At 38.3% G+C, this 26159-nt stretch overlaps 1 protein-coding gene across 2 annotated transcripts in view; it reads left to right on the plus strand.

Moving 5' to 3' along the window:
• Positions 1 to 7103: 7103 nt before the first annotated feature.
• Positions 7104 to 26159, plus strand: part of ccdc60 (coiled-coil domain containing 60) — a 65277-nt gene continuing 46221 nt past the window's right edge. The window contains exon 1 of one of the 2 annotated variants that reach the window (XM_031892846.1): positions 7104 to 8048. In XM_031892846.1, the coding sequence (XP_031748706.1) occupies positions 7761 to 8048 (288 nt within the window). In that variant the 5' untranslated portion in view covers positions 7104 to 7760. The remainder of the gene's footprint in view (positions 8049 to 26159) is intronic. The other variant, XM_012968689.3, reaches the window with a different exon arrangement.

The following is a 26159-nucleotide window of genomic DNA, read 5'->3' on the forward strand; positions in this document are numbered from 1 at the left end:
AAGTTGCGTGACAAATGCGTTTCCCTTATTTTTTGCCATTTCGGGAATTTTCCTGTTGTTTTGCGAATTTTTCAGTGAAGCAAAACGGGACAGATTCACTCATCATTACTGCTTTATTATTACAGTGAAAAAATATGCATAATTTACATAAAAAGTGCTCAATAGGAGATGGCCATGCCATAACTCGGATTTGGAGCTTTCTGGATAGCAGGTTTTCAGATAAGGGATCCCACACATGTACCTCTATTTACTCTGTTGATCACCTTAGGTGAGACAGACCTTATAACAGAAGTAGTGTTATTGACTTGGGTTCCTTCCAAGCTGTTTGCAACAATTCCAGGAAAATGCTTGAAATCTGGATATTTTGACAAATGCCAGGAGGACTGCTGTAAATTGTGTTGAGTAGGCCAACATTTTCTAATAGACCTGGGGTGGTTGTGCCTCAATGTACCTGATTTGCCATAATGTATTCTGAATTTCTGTTGAAACGTTATTGTTGCCAACTCATTAGTTGCTACAGTTTGTTTAGCTGATTTAGCAAAGCTGTCCCAGTCATAAAACCTGACTTCAAATGTACTTGTCAGTAGTCAGACCTGATGGATACACACGTGCTCATTAAATAGTTCAATGGCTCTCTTTTTAAGGCACTAAAAAACCTGGTGCAGACCTCACATCTTCACCTTTCAGGGACTGTTAACCTTTGAATTAACTTTTTGTATGTATTTTCAAAGTGTATTATTCTTAGCAACATTTGAAGTGGTCATTCTTTTTTTTTTTTTTCAAATGATATTGCCTTCTTCTTCTGCCCCTTTCCAGCATTAAAATGGGGGTCACTAAAAACCAGCAGCCAAAAAAAACAGTTGCTCTGAGAGGCTACAATTATATTGTTGTTACTTTTTAAAACGTATAATTTTATTTAAAGGAGAAGGAAAGGCTAATAAAGAGTTAATCTCAAGCTGCAGGCATACCTTCAGTTGTCTCAATAGTGCCCTTAAGACTCCCCATATTTTTCCTGTTCAGAAGATCAGAAGCCAAACAGGAAGAAAAAACGCTGAGCTGTGTAAAGAAGATTCCCATAATGCCTCGCTCCTGCACAGACACCCAGACCAGGTGAACATGCTCAGTTAGTAAGACTATGGGGCTGATTTACTAATCCACGAATCCGAATGGGAAAAATTCGGATTGGAAACCGAACATTTTGCGACTTTTTCATATTTTTTGCGACTTTTTCGTAGCCGTTACGACTTGCGCGAATTGTCGCGACTTTTTCATTGCCATTACAAATTTCGTGAATTGTCGCGACTTTTTCATAGCCAGTACGACTTTCGCAAATTGTTGCGACTTTCGTATTGAGCACTTGAAAAAGTCGCAAAATACTGATCATTACGAAAAAACGCATTCGGACGCTTTTCGGACGTTCGTGGATTAGTAAATGTGCCCCTATGAGTCAGCTTCCTGCTGATTGTCTCAGATCCACATTCCTAAGGGGGAGGAGTGAGCTCTTAGCATTCTTGAGGGAGGGGGGAGCAACAGAGAGCAGGAAACTGAAAGCTGAGTGTCTGTGGCAGAGGAATTACAGACACAACTAATCTTTTAACAGAGAAGTCAGTGCAGCGTTTCTGTGAGTGTTTATGGCTGTATTTACATAGACCTTTCTGATAAAGCTTACTTAGTTTTTACCTTTCCTTCTCCTTTAAACCTTCTCCTATTCATCTCAGTCTCTCATTCAATCCACTGCCTGGTTGCTAAGGTCCAAGTTAGCCAGTTATCCAGAAAGCTGTAGAAATTCCTTACTGAAGAGCTGCTGAGCAAATTCTCAATAATTTATAAACCACAAAAATTAAAAGAAGACTAGCGAAATATTTCCCCATTTTTTTCATGAAACGGGCGCAAAAACCCGCTGTGGGAAAATTTCTCATGCAACAAACAAAAATGACGCACACGACAATTGTTTATGATTTGTGACATTTTCCCCGTTTCACGTATTTTTCTTTTCAAAGATTCGCAAATTTTCAGGCAAAACAAAATGGGACAGATTCACTCATCACTAATGAAGACCAAATACACTGTAAGGTTCTTTAAACATAACTAAAAAGGAATCATTGATAAAAAAGAAAAAAAAACAAAAACCATAATACATGGCTATGAAAAGCTTTATCTTCGATACTGGCATTGCAGGAATGTCAGCTGTTTTTCTACCCTATGCATTTTGTATCGCTTTACTGTGTACCAGTGATTATGTGAGTGTTGGAGTTCATGTTAATAATGCATGAATAATGGCTGCAAAACACAATGAGAAAATATTTTCATTTAACATGGATTACTAAAAGAATCTGTTTCTTTGTCACTGTAATATGGCTTGTCAGGCACAATAAAAAAAATGAAAAACTCCTTCAACCCTCAACCATATTAAAATATAATGTAGTACCGTTCAGTAACTGTACTATACAAGATAAAGGATAAAATATTCATTAACACAATGTTTTCTTTTATTGTGCTCCTCTAACAAATCCAGCTTTGTATCCTACTGATATTAATAGCATAGGAAGTTACATACATCTGAGAGCTAAACTACATGGGAGCATAGGAAGTGAACGCTACATGCTGCGCCTGCATCCGACAACGTAAAATCTGAAGGTGTCTGAAATATAGTATGCGGGACTATTTTTCCCACGGAAATAAACTGAATGTTGCATTTAGATGCATGAACAAAACATTTTTTTATTATTTATATGCACTGACACATTTCCACAGCACTTAACAGAGAATACGTATCATTCACATCAGTCCCTGCCCCACAGAAGCTTACAATCTAAGGTCCCTACTACATTCACACACACTATGGTCAATTTAGGGTGAAGCCTATTAACCTGCTTGTATAATACATTTTTGAAGTGTGAGAGAAAACCCACACAAACATGAGGAGAACATACAAACTGGATCTGGCTGGGATTGAACACATGACCCCAGCACTGCAAGGCAGAAGTCGACCTTCCAACTTTACCTGATTTGACTTACTTTACAGCAGTGGGGATCAGATTTTATAGAATCCCACAGAATCTCGTGCTATTGCGTGACAAGATTTTGTGGGTCAGAATATTTTGTGGGTCAGAATCTCCCGTGTAGTTTAGCCCATTTAAAGGAGAAGGAAAGGCACTTGGGGCTGCCAAAATGTTAGACTTACCTTGTACCCTGGGCTGGTGCCCCTGTTAGGAGAAAACAGCACCTGTACAGTACCTGTAGCGAGCACTTCCTTCTTCTGCGTTTCTTCTGCATTGAATTCCCTGGGTGATAAGAGTGATAAGCCGACTTTCTTGTTAACGTTTGGCTTTTCACTCTAATGCACATGCGCAAGCGCGCCAATGCGGAAGAAGGAGGTGCTCACGGCTACCCTGGGCTGGTGCTGTTCTCTCTTAACAGGGGCACCAGCCCAGGGTAAAAGGTAAGCGATTTAAGTCACTTGGGGGTGCCTAACATTTTGGCACCCCCAAGTGACTTAGGCTTTCCTTCTCCTTTAAAAAACTGAATTTTTTAAACATATTCAGAAATACATGCAGAGCTGCCATTGTGAAATCACTAGACCTCATCTAATGTAGCCTTTTCTAAGTATCTCATTATCATTCACTCAATATGAATCAAAGTGTACACACAAACTGCAAAGAGCTCCTAGTGCAATAGCGCATGGGTTATGTTCCCATCAGTCCAAGAACCAAAATAACACTATATTATCCCCTTTTTTCTGGAAATGGCTTACCAAGTGAAGTTTATGCAAAACAGCATAATGTAATCCTAGATTGGTACTGTTTTTCCATGACACCTTTTTACTTCATTTACCAACAGCACTAAGCAACCAATTGCCACTAAACTGTTTCCTGCAAGAAATGAAATCTCTAAATGGTGGCCATGGGTTACTGCTCTAGCGCAAAACAGTTCCATTTGAAAATGAGCCCCACTGACTCATAAGGCTAGCATGCCAGGAGTGGGAACTAAATAGTCACTGCCATTTCAAGTACACAGGGGCTCAAACAGTCCCCAAAAAGCCCAATAAATTGTGACTGTCTACAGCAATTTTCAGTAGACCTTCTGGAATCCACAGATTGTCAGGCTGGACCTGGATTAGTGTGCCAGTGACAACTAAGACTAAAATTATATTAACTCCTGTCTTCTGCTACCTCTGTTTTATTTTTCTTTCTTCGAGTCTTTTCTGTTCTTAAATGCTTCAGTTTATTTTCACATCCCCTATTTCTTTCCATTCCAATTATCTCTCCTTTTCCATATCCCCAATCCTGAACACCCTTACCTTACTCTGCATTTGTGTCATTGACTCCGATTTACTTTCTCTTTCTGTGCTCCATCCTCTTCATCCATTTTTATTGCCAAAGTTCCCTCATTTTCCCTCTGCTTCTTTTGCCTGGGGCAAGGTCCTAATTAGGGATGCACCGAATCCAGGATTCGGTTTGGGATTCTGCCTTTTTCGCCAGGATACCGATTCGGCCAAATCCACGTTGTTGGCAGAACCGAATCCGAAAATTCACGTGACTTTTTGGCACCTAACCAAGGAAGTTGAACATTTTTCTGTGTGTGGCAACATTTAACCCTTCCAAAACCTAATAAGCAAATGCTAATTAGGATTTGGTTCAGTACTCCTTGAAGGAGGATTTGGGGGTTAGGCCGAAGCTGAAAAAGCGGATTCGGTGCATCCAGGCCCAGATTTGTGGAGAGGCCACAAAGGTCTGGGCCTAGGGCGGCAGAAGTTTAGGGGCGGCATGCCGCCCCGCCGCAAGGAAAATTTTTAAATTTGGCTCCCATACAGAGCAGTCGGGACCTCTCCTGCTCCGTATGGGAGTTTAAAGGAGCGTTCGCGCATGCGCAATGGGGAGGTGGCGCGTTGCGCATGCACACTGGGGGGGGCGTTTGCGCATGCGCACTGGGGGCGCATTCGCGCATGCGCACGGGGGGACACCCACAGGGGCGGCCTCGGGACGCCCAGGATAGAAATCCGGCCCTGGGTGCATCCCTAGTCCTAATGGCAGAACAGAGGAAAATGTCCAATGCCCCCACACTACATTTTCTATTCTATATTGCTCCCCCATTTTATTTTAGCTTATACATTCTTATCCTTCTTCTCCCCTTTAACTTCTGTACTTTAATCTAATCATTTTTTCTCCATGTTTCTCTTTCTTTTTTATCTGTCACCATTATTATTTTTTTCACTTTTATGATTCCTGTTCTCTTTTTATTCTACAGTATTAATATTACAGTCCAAGATGTCCCACTACAATTTTCATTTCACCTAGCACTCCCACTCGCAGACACTTCCTCTTCCTTTTGCATCTTCTTAAAGGAACAGTAACATCAAAAAATTAAAGTGTTTTAAAGTAATTAAAATATAATGTGCTGTTGCTCTGCAAAAAACTGGTGTTTTTGCTACAGAAAAGCTACTATATAAATAAGCTGCCGTGTAGCCATGGGGGCAGCCATTCAAAGGAGAAAAGGCACAGGTTAGATAGCAGATAACTAGTAGATAAGCCCCATATAATGGGGGTTTATCTGTTATCTGCTAAGTAACCTGTGCCTTTTCTCCTTTGAATGGCTGCTCCCCATGGCTACACAGCAGCTTACTTATATAAACTACAGTAGTCTTTCTGAGGCAAACACACCAGTTGTAGCAATGCGGGGCAACAGTACATTATATTGTAATTACTTTTATACACTTTCATTTTTTGGTGTTACTGTTCCTTTAAGTAGAGATGCAGCCTCACCCATCCTGCCAGCACTGGTAAAAAAAAAAAAAAGATTTCTGAAGCAGTTAATCTAATTAAACTACTAGAAAGTCTTACCAATTAAGCTGCATTGTCACTGGTCCAATCATTGGACAGTCTCCTGCAAACTCTCCAAATCGGACGCAATGTCATTGCATAGGTGTTAAAGGAGGAGGAAAGGCAAAGTCACTTGGGGGTGCCAAAATGTTAGGCACCCCCAAGTGACTTGAATCGCCTACCTTTTCCCCCAGGCTGGTGCCCCTGTTCAGAGAGAACAGCACCAGCCCGGGGTAGCTGCAGCGCTTCCTCCTTCTGTCTTCACGAGCGCGCGCATGCGCAATAGAGTGAAAAGCCGAACTTTAACAGAGAAGTCGGCTTTTCACTCTACTGCGCATGCGCCTATCGTGTAGTCGCAGCGAAACGAAGCCAGAAGGAGGAAGCGCTGCAGCTACCCCGGGCTGGTGCTGTTTTCTCCTAACAGGGGCACCAGCCCAGGGTACAAGGTAAGCGATTAAAGTCACTTGGGGGTGCCTAACATTTTAGCACCCCCAAGTGACTTAGCCTTTCCTTGCCCTTTAAAGTAGCCATACACATTAAAATATTTAAAACAGCTTTTCGTTATTGTACAACCAATCTTATCCTGAAACTACCGTTTATACGCACGATTCGTCCATCAATGAAAACGACCATTTCAGGCAATATCGTCTAGTTCTCAACCTTACTAATGCCACAACCCTTTAATACAGTTCCTCATGTTGTGGTGACCCCCAACCATAGAGAAGCAGTCTCTTGGTTAATAAGACCATCGGAAATATGCGTTTTCTAATGGTCTTAGGCGACCCCTAGAGGGGTCCCAGCCCACAGGTTGAGAACCACTGGTCTAGTTGAAGCTAGAAAATCACCTGCTTGGTCCTGCAAACAACTGGACAATGGGCAAAATTCATTGCCAACAACAAAAATTTGAAACTTGCCTGATTGATTTCCTGACCGATGTCACAGCAAAATGTGTGATTATTTAGTGCCCACTAACCTTTATCAAAATTTGTCAAATTTCTGAGACCGCGCTGAGAATGGTAGCTAGTAGGAGAAAATTTTTAACATGTATGGCCAGCTTTAGACTATGCAAGAGTCAGCTGCTCAAGAGATTCTTCCTTCCAACTGCATTCAAAAACAGGGATAACAGGTTATGGTGGCACAGCCCCCTTAGCCACGTCCTGACGCGTATATAACAAATGACAATAATCCAACTTTTAAAAGTATATAATCCTACTACAAAGGAACCCTGAAAGGTAAATACAACACTGGCATAGGCTGCTAGAAGTAATAAACACAGCTTCCTTCCAGATTCGCACTCCTACAATAGCAGGCCACTATTGGTAACTCTATCTCCTCCCACTAAAGTTAAACCATCTGACGTGCTGGAGGGGGACAAGCAACGCACAGCTTCACTTAATAAAAACTGGGAAGATTTCTTATTAGTATCTCTTCAGTCTGTTGTTACTATTTGTTTTTGTTATAAACACCTACCATTTGATAGAATTCTAAATGTATTTAGTAATTAGTTGAATGTCTTTCGTTCTCTGTATTGTTCCACCCCCATGATCTGTGCAGTGGAGTGAGCCAAGCATTGTGGTAACCTGGGGCAACGCAAACTTGCGAACTGATTCATTTGTCCTGTGTGTCTGTGTGACTGTGTAAAGCGATGAAAGATAGCCGCTTCTGCTAGAGTCCTGTTAGATATGATAGGCTTTTACTTATAACTAACAGCTTTAGTTTTATTTAAAGTTAGAAAGCATTCATTAGTTTTCAATTTTCATAATTTTTATGTTTTGTTGTGGATTTAGAATAGTGCATGGAAAGTTGCCATATAGAATGGGCATAATAAAATCTATTTAGCTGTAAATATATTTTTTACTGGACCATTGGTTTAGTAACCAGTTATGTATATATCTTTTTAATCATATGATGAAAACAAAATTCTAAGTTTGTGGGGTAAATATGCCAGGAAACCAGGGATACAGGGATCCACAAACTTTTGTCCTCATAAAACCATTGCCAGTTGCCAGTCAAAAAGGGCTAAAAATCCAAGCTAGAAGCCCAACGTATTACAGCTGCTGGGAGGCAAATCGAGAGGGTGTATTTAGGGCCAACTACCTCCGGCGGCAGAAACAGCTCTCCCAGCAGGGGTATAATTCCCCCATCAACAAACCTTATGAGGATCTGGGACAACCACTCATCCTAGAGGCAAAGAAATTCATTCTTCATTCTCTTGGACAAGATGAACAGGTATTTTTTTTTTAATTTATTGTCGTAATATTTTTTTATAATAAATCAGTTTTATGTATTTTTAAAAAACCTGAGAACTGTTCTGTTGTTCTGTTATCTAGACCAGCTACTTACATTTCTTCAAATGTGTGATAAGAATTGCATGCAATACGTTGATTTGTAAAAGGAGGCCTTATGAATGGAACAGTCTGCAAGCTCAGAGAAAACTCACACAACTTAAGTTTTAGCTTGCCTTGTAGGTGTGCATGATGGAAAAATCACTGAATGGATAAAATTTTGGTTATCACTAATACCTAATACTGCTATATTATTGGATTAATTGTAGACAGTATTATACATTTTTGCAGGAAATATTGCTCCTTTGGGTCCCATAGATTGCTGATTTCTAAAATGGCATGCACAGTGCTATTCCTCACTCAGAGGATGCTGGTGGTGGGCATCTGATGGAAAGCCCCCAGATTTTTGCAGTCTAGGGAGCACTAGGACCACAAGGCACACAATAGCCCTGTACAACCTGCCTATTTTAAATGTGGTGGAAGGTACTGAATACAGTCTGTTCAAACAACTGAGCAGGTGTTAAAATGGAACTTTCACTTATACCACATGTGTCAAACGCAAGGCCCGCAGGCCGAATATGGGCCTTCTGGCTGTTTTATATGGCCCCTGGTGACTGTGCCTGACCGTGCAGCACCAATCGCCTGATTGCACTGTGACTGTACCTGACCATACAGTATCTTAATAAAAAATTTGGCCGGCAACTTAGCCTGTGTTTTAGGTTTCGGCCCCCTTATGGGGTTGAGTTTGACACCCCTGCTTTACACACTCATAAAAAGCTGTATATAAAAGTCCTTTGCAAATTAAACATGAAACTCAAAATTATTTTTGTCATTAAAACATCTATAACTGTTATAAATGCATTTAATCTCAACTGTCACTCAAATATTTACTGCCCTGCCTCTATGCTTCAGGCATAGAGGGGGCAGGCCTGTACTTTCAATTTCCATGTCACTGCACTGCATTCAAGTGCTTACACCAGATTTTAGGATGATACATATATGTCTTAATAACAATGGCCACGAAATGGCGCCTGCCTGCTTGCAATGATTGTGAATCTGAAGACTGAAGGAAAAAAGATTTAAATAATTAATACAGTGCAAGTGAAGTTTATCTCACTCAACCAACAGGATAGGAAAGGATTTGTAATTTTTTTCTTAGATGACAGGTCTCCTTAAGCTGAATGTAGCAATGATAAATGAGCCTTATATGTAATTCCTTATAATAAAGTAGAAATAGAAATAGTAACAAAATAGTGGTCATTAAGACCTGGTGCAGATGTGAAAGAAGATAACATTATGATTGCTGCAATCTCCTTGTGTACTATTGCAGTATACCTCTTGTTCAACAAGAATTGGGCTTGTGCTGAACTTTTTGTCTATTGTTTTAATCCCAAAAAATCTAAAGCTGTGCTCTGGTAATGTAATCATCCAAGGACTTTTTTCCCCATGAAGAAACTAGATTAAAAATATGTTCAGCCCAAATAAATTTGAACAAGAGTGGGGACTACTCCTTTAAAAGTTACATGTGGTGTCAGTAACACCAGTTGCTCATGATTTTGTTTGGAGCAAGTTAGTGTGCCAATAGGTGCAAAATGCAAAGGAAACTCTTAGCACCTGCTCAAGACAGGTATAAAATATAGGGTTGCCACATTTTTGGGGAAAAATTACAGACTTCCTATATTTTTTTTCTTTCTGTTTTATAAACAATAGTGGCACCAAGCATCACTTTAACCAGCCAAGCCAGTAAAATATCTGCCGGGTGGCAACCCTAGTAAAATAAAGTGCTCCCTTGCCCTCAAGCCATGTGTGCCTTGTGCTGTAAAGCAGGTACAAGCGATACATCAGCCCACTACACAAACAGAGAGGAGGAAATATAGGTGCAAGAATTTTCATGAATGGGGAACTTGAATGGAAAAAAAAATGTTTCCACCGGCTCTGTGCATTTACTCCTTGTGAACATAAATGAGCTTTACTATTTGTTATCTTGGCTAAAGCTAATACCACACGTTGCATATTCTCGGCAAGCTGAAAAACGCTTGTCGAGAATTTGCCCTGGTACTGTAAAATCCTCCTACGCTCCAGTGCAGGCACATGTAGCCAATATCCGCCAAAAATGTAAAGTCTTGCATTTTTTTTGGCAGATATTGGCTACATGTGTTTGCACCCAAGTGTATTCAATGCTTCCTGGTGCAGGCACAAATTGGCAAGCTTTTTTCAGCTCTCAAAGAATATACTACGTGTGGCATTGGCCTTAATTTTCATGTTCGTTAGTTTTTAGCTGCTGAGTATTAAGTAGATAATGCAGTAGCTTACTGCAGTCTTAATGAGACAGTCTACTATCCTGTAGTCAAAGAGATAAGGAGAGCACGGTAGGAAGAGGGGGTGTAGCTTCTGTACCAGGAAATAGACTGAATGCAGGGACTAAGGCAAGGGTAGGGAACCTATGGCTCGGGAGCCAGATTATTATTATTATTATTATTAACATTTATTTATAAAGTGCCAATATATTCCGCAGCGCTGTACAGATGTGGCTCTTTTGATGGCTGCATCTGTCTCGCTGCCAAATCTTTAATAAAAAAAAATAATGGGGGGCGTGGCCTGCACTCGGCGGATAGAAGACATGCTCTAAGCCTTAGAACACATGTTCTATCCGCCAAGCGCAGGCCACGACCTCCTCTGCATCGCATCTGGCATCTTTGGAACCCACCCTACCTTGCCCCGCAGCATTCGCGGCCAAACATATTCTATGGCTCTCACGGAATTACATTTTAAAATATGTTGTGTTTATGGCTCTCTCAGCCAAAAAGGTTCCCGACCCCTGGACTAAGGTATGTTATTCTGGGGGTTGTTTAGAGTAATTTTAAAGATTGAAGAAAAAAAAAGGTTTACTTCTTCTTTAACTGATTTTTAGCTTAAGAGATTCAAATTATGGAAAGATCCCTTATACGGGACCTCAGGTCCTGAGCATTCTGGATAACAGGTCCCATACCTGTATAAGGAAACAATAATACAACAGACTACTACCAATAGTTCTGTTGATTTTTTATAATAGCTACAGTTCTTATAATATATCATCTGTTTTACATATCACACATAGGACTGTTCTACCTTTCTCAGAAATGTTGTAAAACATTGAAAACTATTCGTCAGTGAATCATTTGCACTTTTGCTTCTATTTTAGTCTGTGGAAAATGAGATGCAGAAACATTTGATGATTTAAAAAAGCCGGTGGAAAAAAATAGCACAATGATGCACCGTTTCTAAATGTCTTTATTGCCTCCAATCATATTTCTGACAAGAAGCACTTGTGTAATTCTCAGGAGTTTTAATTAGCACATGTTAGCCATAACTTTGTGAATATCTGCACCTCATCTTCATTATACTAATGATTTAATTTTTCGTAGAGCTTTTCCAAAGCGTTGAGTTCAAGATTATAATATGTGTTGGCATGTGTTTAACTCCTCTAGTGTTGGGAATTATGGTTCAGCAACTTTCTGTCAACATCAGTAAAAGTGAAAAGGTTAAATCTTCTACTTCACGTCCTAATCACAAGTTGAGATATTGTGTTTGTGTTCCTGAAGTGACTAACATCTTCGCTGTAACCTTTTTGTTGATAATATCACAGCCATCTGGATTGAAATTGCACAGTTTTAGTGAAGATGTGGTTTTGAAAGTTGGACTTATTCCCAGTGTTTAATACCCAAAAATTGTAGTGACACCAAATTGTGTGAAACCACATACACAAGGTACAGAATAAGGTGAACCATTGCAAAACCATTGTTTTGGGGAATGGTAAGTGACAAAAAATTGATTTTTCCAATTTCCTAACCACAAAACCTCAAGTAGTCTATTAGTAGACTTCTTCTGTCTTGTTCTTCGCTGGTTTATTTTAATTTGCTCAGGGTGCACTTTTGCAGTTTACATTAATTTTTTTTTTGTTAGAATGCTATTAAGCTGTTTATAAACTGCTAACATAATGAATTTTGCAACAACAGCCCCACCTGCTGGTCCTTCTCCTGGCCCTGGGGTCAAACGATCGAATTATAACGATGGGTATAGGCAAAGTCGGTTCGGGGACCTTTACACTGTTGTTATAAATACAGGTATATGATTCCTTATCTTTAAATCCATTATCCAGAAGGCAACAAAGTACTGGATAACCATCTCTCCAGACTCCATTTTAACCAAATAATTTACATTGTTACATTTTTTTTCTCACTAATAACGAAACAGTACCTTGTATTTGATCCCAACTAAGATATACAGGTATAGGACCTGTTATCCAGAATGCTTGGGAGCTGGGTTTTTCTGGATAAGGGGTTATTTTCCATAATTTGGATCCTCATACCATAAGTCTCTTTAAAATACCTTTATGCATTAATTAAACCCAATAGGATTGTTTTGCCTCCAGTTAGGATTAATTATATCTTGGGATCAAATACAAGGTGTTGTTTTTTTATTATTACAGAGAATAATGACCTAATTTTTACAAACTTGAGCTATTTAATTAACATGGAGTATTTAGGAGATGGCCTTTCCCTAATTAAAAACCTTCTGTATAACAAGCTTCAAGATAATGGATTTCATACCTGTTATTGATCCTTATTGGAGGCAAAACAGTTCTATAGTGGTTAATTAATATTAAAATTATTTTTTAGTAGACTTATTCTATGGGGATCAAAATGACAAAAGCCCCCAAATCTGGAAAACCCCAGGTCCCAAGCATTTTGCATAAAGGTCTCATACCTATATATTAGCAGTTTATAATTAATAATGAATTGAAAAAAATGCCTTGAGTGCCTTGATAAGCACCCTGAGCCATTTTACATTTATTTTTCTAAGTTTTGCATATCCTTTAAAGGAGAAGTAAAGTCTAAATCGCTGTGGGGTGCCAAATGTTAGGCAACCCCCCCTGTTATTGTAATCACTTACCTGATACTCCTGTTAGGAGAAAACTGCACCGGCCCAGGGTATATGCGAGGAAGCATACCCCTTCCTTTTGCACAGTTGGGCATGCTTGAAGAAGGAATGCTTGCCCGCATACTCCCCAGCCAGTGCAGTTTTATCTTAACAAGCACTAGCCGGGGCTTTCAGGTAAGCAAAAGTCACAAGGGGGGTCTTAAATTTTGGCACCCCCTCAGTGATGTAGCCTTTCCTTTTGCTTTAACACCTTTTATTACATAATGAAAATGTAACCAACTAAACATTAGCATCAGTACTCAATTCTGTAGGAGCTTTGGGGTTTTGGCAGGAGCTGTGCATCTTGCTAAAAAAACATTTTAGTTATATTCAGTGAATGCAAACTGGTTTGCTCTTTATAGCTGTCATTTTAGTGCTTATTGGGATTAAAAAATCCTCATTCTTTAAAATTAGAAGTGATTTGCAAATTCTGCTGAATTTTATACCCCCATACCACTCATTATCATACATCCCTGGCTATTTTTATTAGTGATTTGCTGAATTCAGGATTTGGATGAATCCTAGCACTTTTTAACTGATCCCTTTTTTGTTAAGCTAATTTTGAACCCTAAAATTTATGTGACTTTAGACAGCTGAAAACAATATTTTTGTGGAGACTCAAATTTAATGATTCAAACTAGTTTTCAGAATAGGTTCAGTATTCACATACCTCCCAACTGTCCCGATTTTCGCGGGACAGTCCCTCTTTTAACAGCTCAACCTGCAGTTCCGAATTGTTACTGAAAAGTCCCTAATTTTCCTTTGATCTCCTGCACTGAACGCTAAAAAAGATACAAATTTAATTAAAAGTAGCTTTTGGCAGAGAGCCTTCACCTGCACTTCCCGCTTTTAATTAAATAAGTGGCTTTTGGCAGAGAGCCCAGAAAGATAAAAAGATACTATTGTAACTAATAAGCTAAACAAGTCTCTTAGGCTGATGCCACACGAGGCGTAGGGCTGAAATTTTCGGCAAGCGGAAAAACGCTTGCCGAAAATTCAGCCCTACGCCTGCTACTTGTGCCTGCACCCGAATGAATGGGATACGCTCGGGTGCGGGCACATGTAGCCGATATACGCATGAAAACGCGAGAGAATGCAAAGTCTTGCGTTTTCATGCGTATATCGGCTACATGTGCCTGCACCCGAGCATATCCCATTCAATCGGGTGCAGGCACAAGAAGCAGGCGTAGGGCTGAATTTTCGGCAAGCGTTTTTCCGCTTGCCGAAAAAATCAGCCCTACGCCTGGTGTGGCATCAGCCTTAGGGGAACTGAGACTTGCAGCTTAAAGGGCAATTTCACCTTTTCAGCAAAACTGTAATAACACATAAAAGAGGAACCCAAAAAACCCAGAAATATGTTCAAATCTGCCAAATTTAGCCAAATAGGAGTGGTATTTAGGGAGTGTGGTCAAAAAAAATCACTGCGCTGTGTTGGAGGTATGTATTCAGCTGAATATTTTTTGCCCAGATTCAAATATTATGAATTTAGTGTATCCCTAATTTTAATTCAGCAACAAATGAATGCATATAAAGCACTTTGCCCCAGGAAATACTTTACTAAGTTTAGGTTGAATAATTTAGGGGACTGGGTGGTTGCTTATTGGAGCTTGGCTCTTGCAGGTATTTAGGCCAGTGTATTGAAATCAATAGACTTCACCAACACAGCCAGCTTTCACTAAAAATGTTTTGAGACTATATATCGAATTTTGAGTTTTAAGGATACTGGCTTGAAAAATTTGTGATTTTTAAACTTGAAATTTTCGTACAACCCATAACAGCATTATTATGACATTTTATAAATATAACCATGATCGAGTTTAATTTAAATTTATACCAGGTCAAGTTTATACATGGTATACTTTGAAGGCTATACTATGCAAAACCTACAGTGTGTATATGCTTCATGTCAATGCCATAGTTGTAAACAGCTTACACCTCACCTATAAACTGCGAAATCTATTTTATATGGCAAAAATTAACAAACATTGCAAGCACAAGTTACCATGGAGACTCTTTAAGCTTAATTAAAGTAACTTACTTTCCTTTTGGTAACCTTTGAGGTTTGAGCTTTATTTTGCTAATATGTAAAACATCCTAATTATCTTTCTCAAGTGTTCATCAAGCTTCTCGGCAGTACTTTTGCTTTGGGTCTTATGCTTCAGAGCTGAGACTGTATTACGAACACTTACAAAGAACTGCTGTTTTTCATCTTCAAGAGCAGTTTTAATACCAGCTCTTGCAGATTTTGAGCTTAATGTTAACCCATTTGTTCCCAGCAGAACCAACATGATCTTTGGGTTGTTCTGCAGGATGCTTAGTAAGTCTTAGGATGTGTGAAAGGACTGTATGTGGAAGATCTGTAAGTTAATGTTTTACAGAACAGAAACGGGTTAATATTTTGCCAGAAAAGCAGGTTGAAAGTTGAGTCAAGTGTGACACAAAAGATGCAACAGGAAAAGGGCAGTTGGGCTAAGCTCTTCGTTGCCATAGTGATTTTCTTGTCAGTCCTGTTTATTGTATGATAGAGTGGAAATCAGACATGCTATGTAGGAACATATTTTTTTCAAAAGAAATTGTGAGAGATCACTAAATGGTGGGATTAAAGTGATACTGACATGAAAAAAAAAACTTTTAAAAATATGTATCTACATAAAAAGTTACCTATAGGTCATGTTGACCATGCTGATAGACCTGCTTCTGTAACTAATTGTTGCTTGAAGTATCTAAACCTGACTGTTTTGCCAACCTGACTGTCCCTTCTCAGCCTGTCAGTTATAGCTTTTAATGATAACAGACTGCTGCTGCACAAATATGGCAGCCTCCGACAGAGGAACATGGGGGATCAGAATGGTAATGTCAAAGCATCGGACAAATACTTTTATGGCAAAATTATAAATAGCATGCAAAGACATTGTTATGATAGATGTAAAAAAGCTTTCATTTCTAGTGTCAGTATCTCTTTAAGTAAATAGTTTAAACTTTTTTGTAATAGATCATTAAGGGGACAATTTATGAACCAGCCTATGAAACCATTTTATTCCCAGTGACATCTTTCAGTTTAGCTGGAGGCAAGAGTAAAAGGACACCCTAGAATGTGAAAATGGTACCCCTTGGGTTTGTGCCTGAGTAACTCCCCTAAGAAATGACTTGGCCATTTTCTTGCTGTTTTTATATCTTTCTCTAAAAATGTATTTGTTTTGCAGTTTATGAACAAATCATGATGATAGTTTACAACTCCTTAAAACTTTAAAAATAAGGCTCTTTGCTCATTCCCTTTGGTACACTATATAGACAAAAGTAATTGGACACCTGCTTGTCCAGCAACCCATTCCAAACCAAGGTCACTAATATGAAGCTGATACTCCCTTTGCTGCTAGAACATACTATTCTTTTATAGGAAGACTTTACCTAAATTATGAAACATTGTTGGTAGTGCCTATATATATAAAGAGATACAAAGGAGGTGATACCTATCACAAAAGGTAAGGGCAGTCTGTTCAGGTCCACCAGTGCCTAGGGCAGACAGCCCTCACTGTTGTTGTAATTTGATTCCACAACAGCATTAGTGAGGGTCAGCACTGGTATTTGGGCTTAATCCTGTATCACAGTTGGCATACCAGTTAATCACACAGTGTCCAGTTGGGTAGAGATCCACTCTTAGCTTTGCAAACCAATTCTGTACATGAGCTCTAATTGTGCTGAAAAGGGAAAGGGCCTTTCCCAAATGGTTTTGCATTACATTTTAGAACATAGTGCTCTGCTTGAATAAGGTAAACCCATACTTTTTAATCAGATGGAATTCAGTTTCTCTCTTCAGCAGACATGTCTCTATTGCTCCAGAATCTAATAGATCTTTACACCATTTAAGTATTTAGCAATGTTGGTCTGGTTTGCTTTGATAAAAAAAAAACATGTTCCCTACAGACAGTTTTTGTGCTGATATTGCTTCTGGAGACATTTGGCAGTCTTGGAGAGAGGTCATTTTAGACAGTTTCGGGATACTAAACTTAATATGTCCTTTTGCCTATTTTTAACACTGTTGGTTAACATTAGCTAGAGGAGATATAGGAATGTCAGTATCAGTAAGTGCAAGCTTGTCGCTGAAGTGAAGTAGGACCTACTCTGTAGCTAGTGGCAGCTTTAGTGTGACCAACCCAAATTAGATTGTATTTGTTCATATACTCCAAACCAGTAATTAATGCATTTAGCAAGCACTTTAACTATTGCAGAGAGTTTCATTGCAAAAGTATACCAATACAAAGAATAAAAACAATATGTATCCTTTATTATCAGCTGTAATGACCTTTGCAGTATGTTATTGTTATACTATTTCTACACCAGCAGCACAAATAAGCAGTATATTTTTAGCACTCTAAACTAAAGTTAATTAGACTGCTGTAAGACTGTAGCTGTTTACATTAAGTGCTTAGGTAGGGGTAATAGAGGTTGTCAGCTAATATGTAACTTTACAAATGAAACAGCTTTTGCCTTTCCAAGTGCTCAAACCACAGAAGGCCCTATTACAGGTTCATGGGGCTTAATTGTCCTTCACAGTGTGATCCAGACAAAGACGCTGTGATCGTGTTTAAAGCAGAAAAACTTACTGTTCAGTCTTGTGTATGGCCTTTCACTGATGCATAATCAATTTCAGTGAAAAACACTACAGGAAATATTCATGTCAATTAAATTGATTGTTTCTGCTTCTATTTATGGTGCAGTTTTTATCCGCTAATCCTAACTATGACTAGTTCTGACATAATGTTCTGTATAAGCTTAGCCAAAAGAACACTGCTCAGCTACTATGTAATCCAGAGTAATAGGCAGAATTTTGTATTCTAGTTATGATTTCATATATCATAAAAGGTATACAACATATATATGTTGTTATGGTTGCCTAAGAAAGAGTAATGGATTTGTTGTCAAAGTCTCAGGGTCATTGATGGATCTCAATGAAAGAATGTTCTAAACAAAGTAAAATTCCTTCATGTTCTGCTCAAGGCCTTTCACACTTGCCAAAGGATGGCTTTAAGGGCAAGGGCACATAGAGAGTTGGCTTTGCTGCTCTCAGCCTCCATTTTTAAACCAGGGGAGAGTATTGAATCCTCTTTCTTTTGTACAGCTTCCACCTGAGTACAGGTACAAAGAGACTGAAAAAGCCTGCTTTCATGTTTTGTTTGGGCCAATCTTTGCTCCACTTTTACGTGTGCCCTTGACCTAAGTGTCTAAAATTTCAAGATAACTGATACTGAAAACACAACAGTCATCCTACATTGTTTGCATATGTAGAGTTTTGGTCACTGACTTGGCCAACCAGTCCAATGTTATTGTCTATTGCAAACAAAGCATGGTTTTTATTCATTAATTGTTCTGCATGAGCCTAATATGTCATATTTTCAAGATCTTAGATCACCTAAAAATGAGTAGATCGCTATATTTATTTCTATTTATATGCCTGGGCAAGTGTCTATTATTTGGATAGAAGAGTCAGTCATGCGTTTTTTTTCCCCACGTCTCAGAATTTTGAGGATACCGAGTTGCTAAAATGAATCATGCTGAAAGGCTGAACGTTTAATAGAGTTAAGGAGAAAATGCATGTTTGTTAGAAGGATAGGTGTGACTTTGAATACCGCTGAACTATGAAATTGGAAATTATTTGTACACAATGATACTTCTTTTGAGTTTTGACATGAAATGTATCAAGTCAAAATGAAGGTCATAACTAAAGGGTGTCTAATGAACAAACTACCTCAGATAGCTAGTCTTTTTGAAACTCTTAAACCATAAACAAATTTGCTCTTAGGTTTTGCACATCATGATTATAAGGGGGGGAGGAGTTCTAATTTAGATAGACACATAAAAGTAATTCCTATTGACAGATAACATCGATAGCATTGCTACTATCAGTACTTGGGCTCATTTATCAACACTGGGAAAATTTGCCCATAGACAGCAATCCAGAGCAAGCAGTCAGTGATTGGCATTTTCCAGCCAACTGCAGGTAGAACAATGAATGCAACCATTTGATTGGTTGCCATGGGTTACTGCCCATAGGCAGATTTACCCATTGTTGATAAATGTATGTGTGTGCTACTCTGAAAAAGCAGCAGGCAGTTAATAACAAGTATAGAAACAATGAATAGACTTTAGGTAAAAAATAATATTGTGTCATGTATTTATAATGCAGGTATAATTATCTAAGAAAGAAAAGTTAATGCACCACACAATTCTCAATGTTATTTCTGTCAACCTTTTGGTATTTTTTGAGAATTGTCTCTTCTCCCTTTCATAACCCTTACATACATGTAACTGTCTCTGTGGCGCAATGGTATCTTCCAGCCTTTGCCCAGGCTGAGATGTATAACTATCTTTAGGTCTGCAATGGTATCTTCTAGCCTTTGCCCAGGCTGAGATATGTAACTGTCTCTGTGCTGCAATGGTATCTTCCAGCCTTTGTCCAGGCTGAGAGGTGTAACTGTCTCTAGGCTGCAATGGTATCTTCCAGCCTTTGCCTAGGCTGAGAGATGTAACTGTCTCTAGGCTGCAATGGTATCTTCCAGCCTTTGTCCAGGCTGAGAGATGTAACTGTCTCTAGGATGCAATGGTATCTTCCAGCCTTTGTCCAGGCTGAGAGATGTATCTGTCTCTAGGATGCAATGGTATCTTCCAGCCTTTGTCCAGGCTGAGAGATGTAACTGTCTCTAGGATGCAATGGTATCTTCCAGCCTTTGTCCAAGCTGACATATGTACAGTATAAAGGTATAAATGATCCATGTATAATGTGTTCTAGACCTAGATCACATTATCCCTGCTTGGCTTCTACCCCAAGAATCCAAGCTCTTATTTGCCTAAGACAGGCAAAACCATCCCCGATGCCTTTCATTTATTTGTATTTCTATTAGAAAAATTACAATGGAAAATAAATTGAAAAAAAAAAGGTTAAGTGGACCTTGAAATGTACAAGAGAATTATAAACTTGACTTTATAGCTAACATTTATGATTGAATATATATTTAGACCATATGTAACTGATGAATGAAAGCAGTGCTGCTGATATATAAACACCCTGTTATGGATGCTGCAGGGTTGACAACATTCCATTTCTCCCACACAAAATATGTCCATTTTTTTGTCTGCTGTAAGATATCTTTCTTAAAAATGAATGCTCCAATCTGATGTCAATGAAAATGGTGACAGGAAAAATCGTTTTCTATGACAAATTGCTCAATTACTGTTCACAGAGCGCATTCTTCCCACAGGAACTTATATAAATGTTGGTGGTTTTACCAGTACTGGATAGGCAGAACTAGAAGAACACATATGCTGATACTATATGAGAAAATTCAAGCCCTTCTGGAATTAAATTCAGCCTATATGACATATATTTATAGATGGAATGTAGAAATATATGGATCGTCCTATCAGCTCCGAAACATGTCCTGACTTGGCAGAGAGAGTGTGCATTGAACAGGGTCTATAGGATTACTTTTTTCTGTATTAGAATGCTAGGGATACAATGAATCTCTAACTTTTTGGTTTTTAATAAGTAATGATTCAATTTATACTTTAATGTAATTATCCACACTAACAAAATATGAGTTTCTATAAGCAAAATGTGCATGCATATTAGAAACTCCAATACAGCACAGGTGCATTAGCCCTGCCCCACACTAGAGTCAATTAATCTCCCTGTTTGTGGAGTGTGACGGGGGAAACAGAATACTTAGTTTAAATACCATGGAAGCACAACAAGAACATACAAACTCCTTACAGAGAGTGCTTAGTTGGAATTGAACCTCAGACACAGCACTACAAAGCAATAATCCTAACCACTGTGCAACCATGCTGCCTGCAATGGGGCATACAATAATGAACTCATTATTAGGGTTCATTTAGAGAATGATTTAGCCCAGCAGAAAATCTCATCAGTGAAAAACTACATTGGGCCATATATGCAGACTATGGCTAACAGGACTGCATGGTTTAACTGCTGTACCAAGGACCAGGTGATTATATTAGCCCAAATTGGTCCTCCAAATGGACAAGCATCTATTCATACCATGTGTAGCCGGCTTAAGAATACAGCCCCCCTCCAGGGCACATTTTTAATTTTTCCATCACTATTGACTTAAATACATTTTATATATTCTGTGTAACTGTATATAATATTTTCTATTTTGAACGCTTTCTCTAAACTTTTGTTTATCAAAAAAGGCCAATTCTAGACTATTTTCTTAGAGCAGGCTATGCAGAGAAAGGGATTAAGTACTGTAAATATTTAATACTGTGCCAATATTCTCTACTTCATTTAGCTATTTACTCCCTAACCAAAAATATATATCTATAACTATCTTTAGTTAACAAACATGTTGAATATGTGAATTATTATCCATTGTCTGTTGCATCTATTGTCATCTTCCCAGTATTCACCCCATGAGTCTTTCTACTGGATCCTCATATGTTTTTGCGCTGTGTGTATGGGCAAAGGAATTGCCATTTTCATAATTTGCCTGATAAAAATAATCATATTGATGTTTTTAAAATAATGTTTTTTTTATAGTAGAAAAGATTTAACATACCGAAGAGACAAATACTACAGTCTTAATTGTGAGCATGGTTGCAGATACATCACTAGATGTAACCTGAGCCCTTTCTTCCACATCAAAACTTGATTCCTATTGCATATTCTTTTAATTCTTATCTCATTATGATCTGGCTCCCTTTCAGAACATTGCTAGCTACTTGCTTCAAGGATACCAGGATACCCTTTAGTTAAAATGTATGTTTAGTCTCCTATGCTATTCTCATGAATGTAGTTGCCATGGTAGCCTACACCAGCTTTCAGATTAAAATAATTTTCTTCTTTGGCAAACCATGTCTTCACACTCACTGTTATAATTCAATAACTTTCTTTATCCGTACTATATCAAACAATTTATTTTAAGTGGAACTAAAGCCCACTTTCCACTTTCGATTGCTTTCTTGAGTGCTGCATGTGTTGTGATTTTTGCACCCCCCCCCCTATACCATCACTGTAGTGAGCTCAGACACACACTTGCCAGGTACTATATTTTCTTGCCTAATTCTGTTATCTGTGTCATGGTGACACAGTCCTTCTTATTTCCTTTCATGCTTTCTAATGTTCCTTACAAATAACAGTGTATGGGCATGGGTGTATGGCTTGGAGTCATTGGGCATAATAGCCAAGCAAAGCTGCAAGAGGAACACAGCCCTACTTCTTTTCAATCTGTAGAGAGACATTGTTTAAAGGAATATATATAAAAATATATATGCACTTTGTATAATTATATATATATAATGTTCTTAAAAGTGGAACCAGAATTTTAGGGCAATGTCCCTATATATATATCTATATATATATATATATATACACTTTGTATAATTATATATATATAATGTTCTTAAAAGTGGAACCAGAATTTTAGGGCAATGTCATATATGTCTCTCTAAATAAATAGTGATGTTCCTGAAATACTGTTAAAGTGCTTCCTGGGATTATGACTAGGTCAGCACTTCAGTTACAATTACCTAATGAAAAGTGATTTCCTGGCTATTTTTTGCCATGGTTTTCCTCTATTTAAAAGTGGTTTCAAATTCCAAATAACAACTTTAGGCCTCAAGCTGTAGCATATCACAGGCCGCCTATTACATATCCATTTATGTAAGCTCAACAGCTGGTTACATAGAGGTGAAAGAGTATGTACTTGAAGTGGAAGCCTGCAGTCAGCAATTGGTCAGTCACTGCACTATAACATTCTAATTTTAATCCTAATGTAGGAATCCATTAAGTAGGGTCCCCTTATTATAACTATTTCCATTGGTTTTTGAATTACAACTATCAGGAAAAAAATTCTGGATGGTCACTGGTTAGGCCTATCAGTGCAAAATCAAGCTAAAGGTGGCCATATATGGGCTTTGGGTCCTTCAGACCAATTTGGCAGCTTATCTGCCTGTTTATGGGCACCCTGACGGGCCTACCCAAACGATGTCTAGCCTAAATTTGGGCAGATCTCAATCGGCCAGGTTTGATTTTCTATCAGATCGGGACCACATCGGCTCGTTGATGCAGTCCCTGTTCCGACAGTGCCCATGCTGTTGTGGCCAAATGATTGAATTAGCCCAATATCACCCACCTTTAGGTGGGCATATCAAGAGAAAATCCACTTATTTGGTGACCTCGCAAAACGAGCAAATCTTCCCATGTATGGCCACCATTAGATTTTCTATAATCACAAAAGGACTGCAACAGCCTTTAGTATACATCTGAGTTAGGAAAGACAAGAACAGAGTTGCTTCTAAAGAGCACTGTGCATGAAAATGTAACTAAGCAGGAGATTTATTAAAATTCGTATTTGTGTAATTTTGTGGTTTTTTTTCTATCACAACTAAACTCACTTTTTAAAAAAAGCACGCATGTTTTTGCATTTATTAAAAAAATACAATTATAAAAAGCACAAATTAAAAAAATTGTGGAATGAACACAAAAATTAAACAAACACCTCAAAGCTTTGTTTACTTAAGAATTATCATGCAATTACAAGCAGAAATTAAGTAAAAATGTTAGTTTGCAAAGGACAGTTTCCATTGACTTCTACATGACCTCAACAACTTTTAGATGGCACTTATTAAATTTAAAAAATGCATGGTTTTAGGGTAATAAAATACAATATTTAATGCACTAAAAGTTGCACTTTGATTTGAGGAAAATAAAGAAATACAAACATTAAGAAATCTGGCCTTAAAGGACTAGGAAAGGCTAATAAAGAGTTAATCTCAAGCTGAAGGCATACCTTCAGTTCTCTCAATAGTGCCCTTAAGTCTCCCCATATTTCTACCGTTCAGATGATCAGAAGCCAAACAGGAAGAAAAAACGCTGAGCTGTGTAAAGAAAGTTCCCATAATGCCTTACTCCTCTACAGACACCCAGACCAAGTGAACATGCTCAGTTTGTAAGACTATGGGGCACATTCATGAAAACACAAGTTCGAATCCTGAATGGGATAAATTTGGATTGGATACGAAAATTTCTGAAGATCGCAAATATCATGAATATGCTTACGAAAATATTGTATTGGTGAACCGAAAATCACAAAATTTTCATATTGAAAGATCGTAAAATGCAGGAAAACCTTTCCAACTTTGATTCTTCAGTGCATGATTTTGGAAGCCTCCTATAGGAATTAATGCCACTCTGCAGCTCCAACCTGGCCCAAGGAAAGTCACTATAACGAAGCTTGAATGAATCCGAAACTTTCGTACTCGGCACATCACTTTGTCGGAAAGTACGAATAAGTCTAGCAAAATACGAAAAAGTTGCGATAGCGATGAAAAAGTCGCGCAAGGTCGCAAACAATACGCTCATTATGAAAAAGACGCATTCGGATGCATTCAGAGCGTTCGTGGATTAGTAAATGTGCCCCTATGAGTCAGCTTCCTGCCGATTGGCTCAGATCCACATTCCTAAGGGGGGGGTGAGTTCTTAGCATTCTTGAGGGAGGAAGAGCAGGAGAGAGCAGAGAACAGAGAGCTGCGTGTATCTGGAACCGGAATTACAGACACAAGAAATCTTTTTTCAGAGAAGTCAGTGCAGCGTTTCTGTGAGTGTTTATGGCTGTATTTACATAGACCTTTCTGATAACGCTTACTTAGTTTTTAGCTTTCCTTCTCCTTTAAGTGTCAAAAAAATGCTTTGTTTACAGCAGTTAAATTGAACTGATTGGTCAAATGATAAATAATTTATTTTTCTATGTAAATTGTTTGTAAATCAGTATTTACAATGCAGACTTAGTGGTTTTACACATTGGGCAATGCCACTATTAATTTTTTAGTCACCACAGTATTTATGAATGTATTTATCACTTTACCACTTTGCGGGTTACATGTTAGAAATATTGCAGAATCAATTACAATGAATGTAATAATTGTTTTTCATTGTCAGTGAAACAGACAATAACCTCAAGCATGCCATTTTGTATCCATCTAAAGTCTATGTTAATGTTTACTGCATTGCAAAGCCCTATTTGGACAGCACTTATTTTGCTCTTAGCCTGTCTGCTATGATTTCAGGTGCCAATATCTCAAAAGATGCTGCCTGCAGATCAGACAGTTTAATAACACAGTACATTTGAAGCATAAGGTCTATAGAAAAGGACTCAGAAATCAGGACTCAGAACATGCCACTTTAGACTTTTAGTGTTGTTGCAATGGCCAGACTATTATTTGTAGACCTATCATTATCATGGAGGTACCAAGCTATGTTTGCCAGTTATCAATGCCAAGAGAAGACATCCTTAGCAAAAGCATTAGGAGATGAAAGTCATACAGTGCATAGGCATAGGGTAAATCAGCCATTAGTGCCTGTACATTTTCACAGTACATATTATTTACTAAAAGGTTGTTGCAGTAAAAGACATTATAAAATATATTAGTTAGAACTCAATACATTATATATTGAATCTGATTTGTCAAACAATATTTTTCAACAACAATTACACCCTTCTGCACTTTACTGTTTTATAAATTGATAATCAATATAGGGGTCTCTGCTACATATTAGGGCTCAATTTCAAAGCACATGGGCACAAGTGCAAGAGTGTGCTTTAGTGCTTATTCAAAGAGCACTTGTGCCCAGGAGTGTGCTGATTTTTGCAGGGGGATCTGGAACAGACCCCGCCTGCCTCTTTTAAATCTAGTACAGTCGCACTAGATCAAAACTTCAGTCCGCAGGTATTCTAAAAACATTTGCAGATGATAAGTGTGGGCACTGAGAGGCCCACTATGATTCCAATGCAAGTGATGTGAAATGGTTATTCATAATTCAATCCCTGCCATAGTTCTTCTACCATCCATTTTTTGCAATGCTTTCATTATCATGTTCACATATTTCTTAGTGGAATTACATGGTTTACCGGAATGTTTTTTCTTTAAAGAAACACTTTAAAACGGTCATCTGTTCAATTAATTAATGTCGAATATAAAAAGCAGCCAAGGATGAAATAGCACAGGGTCTCATATGGATGGAATTATGCAATGTGACCAGATCAAATTCTTTGTTGTGATGATAAATAGTAGTGAAATT

The sequence above is a fragment of the Xenopus tropicalis genome, chromosome 1 (assembly GCF_000004195.4).
Source record: "Xenopus tropicalis strain Nigerian chromosome 1, UCB_Xtro_10.0, whole genome shotgun sequence".
NCBI classification, from domain to species: domain Eukaryota; kingdom Metazoa; phylum Chordata; class Amphibia; order Anura; family Pipidae; genus Xenopus; species Xenopus tropicalis.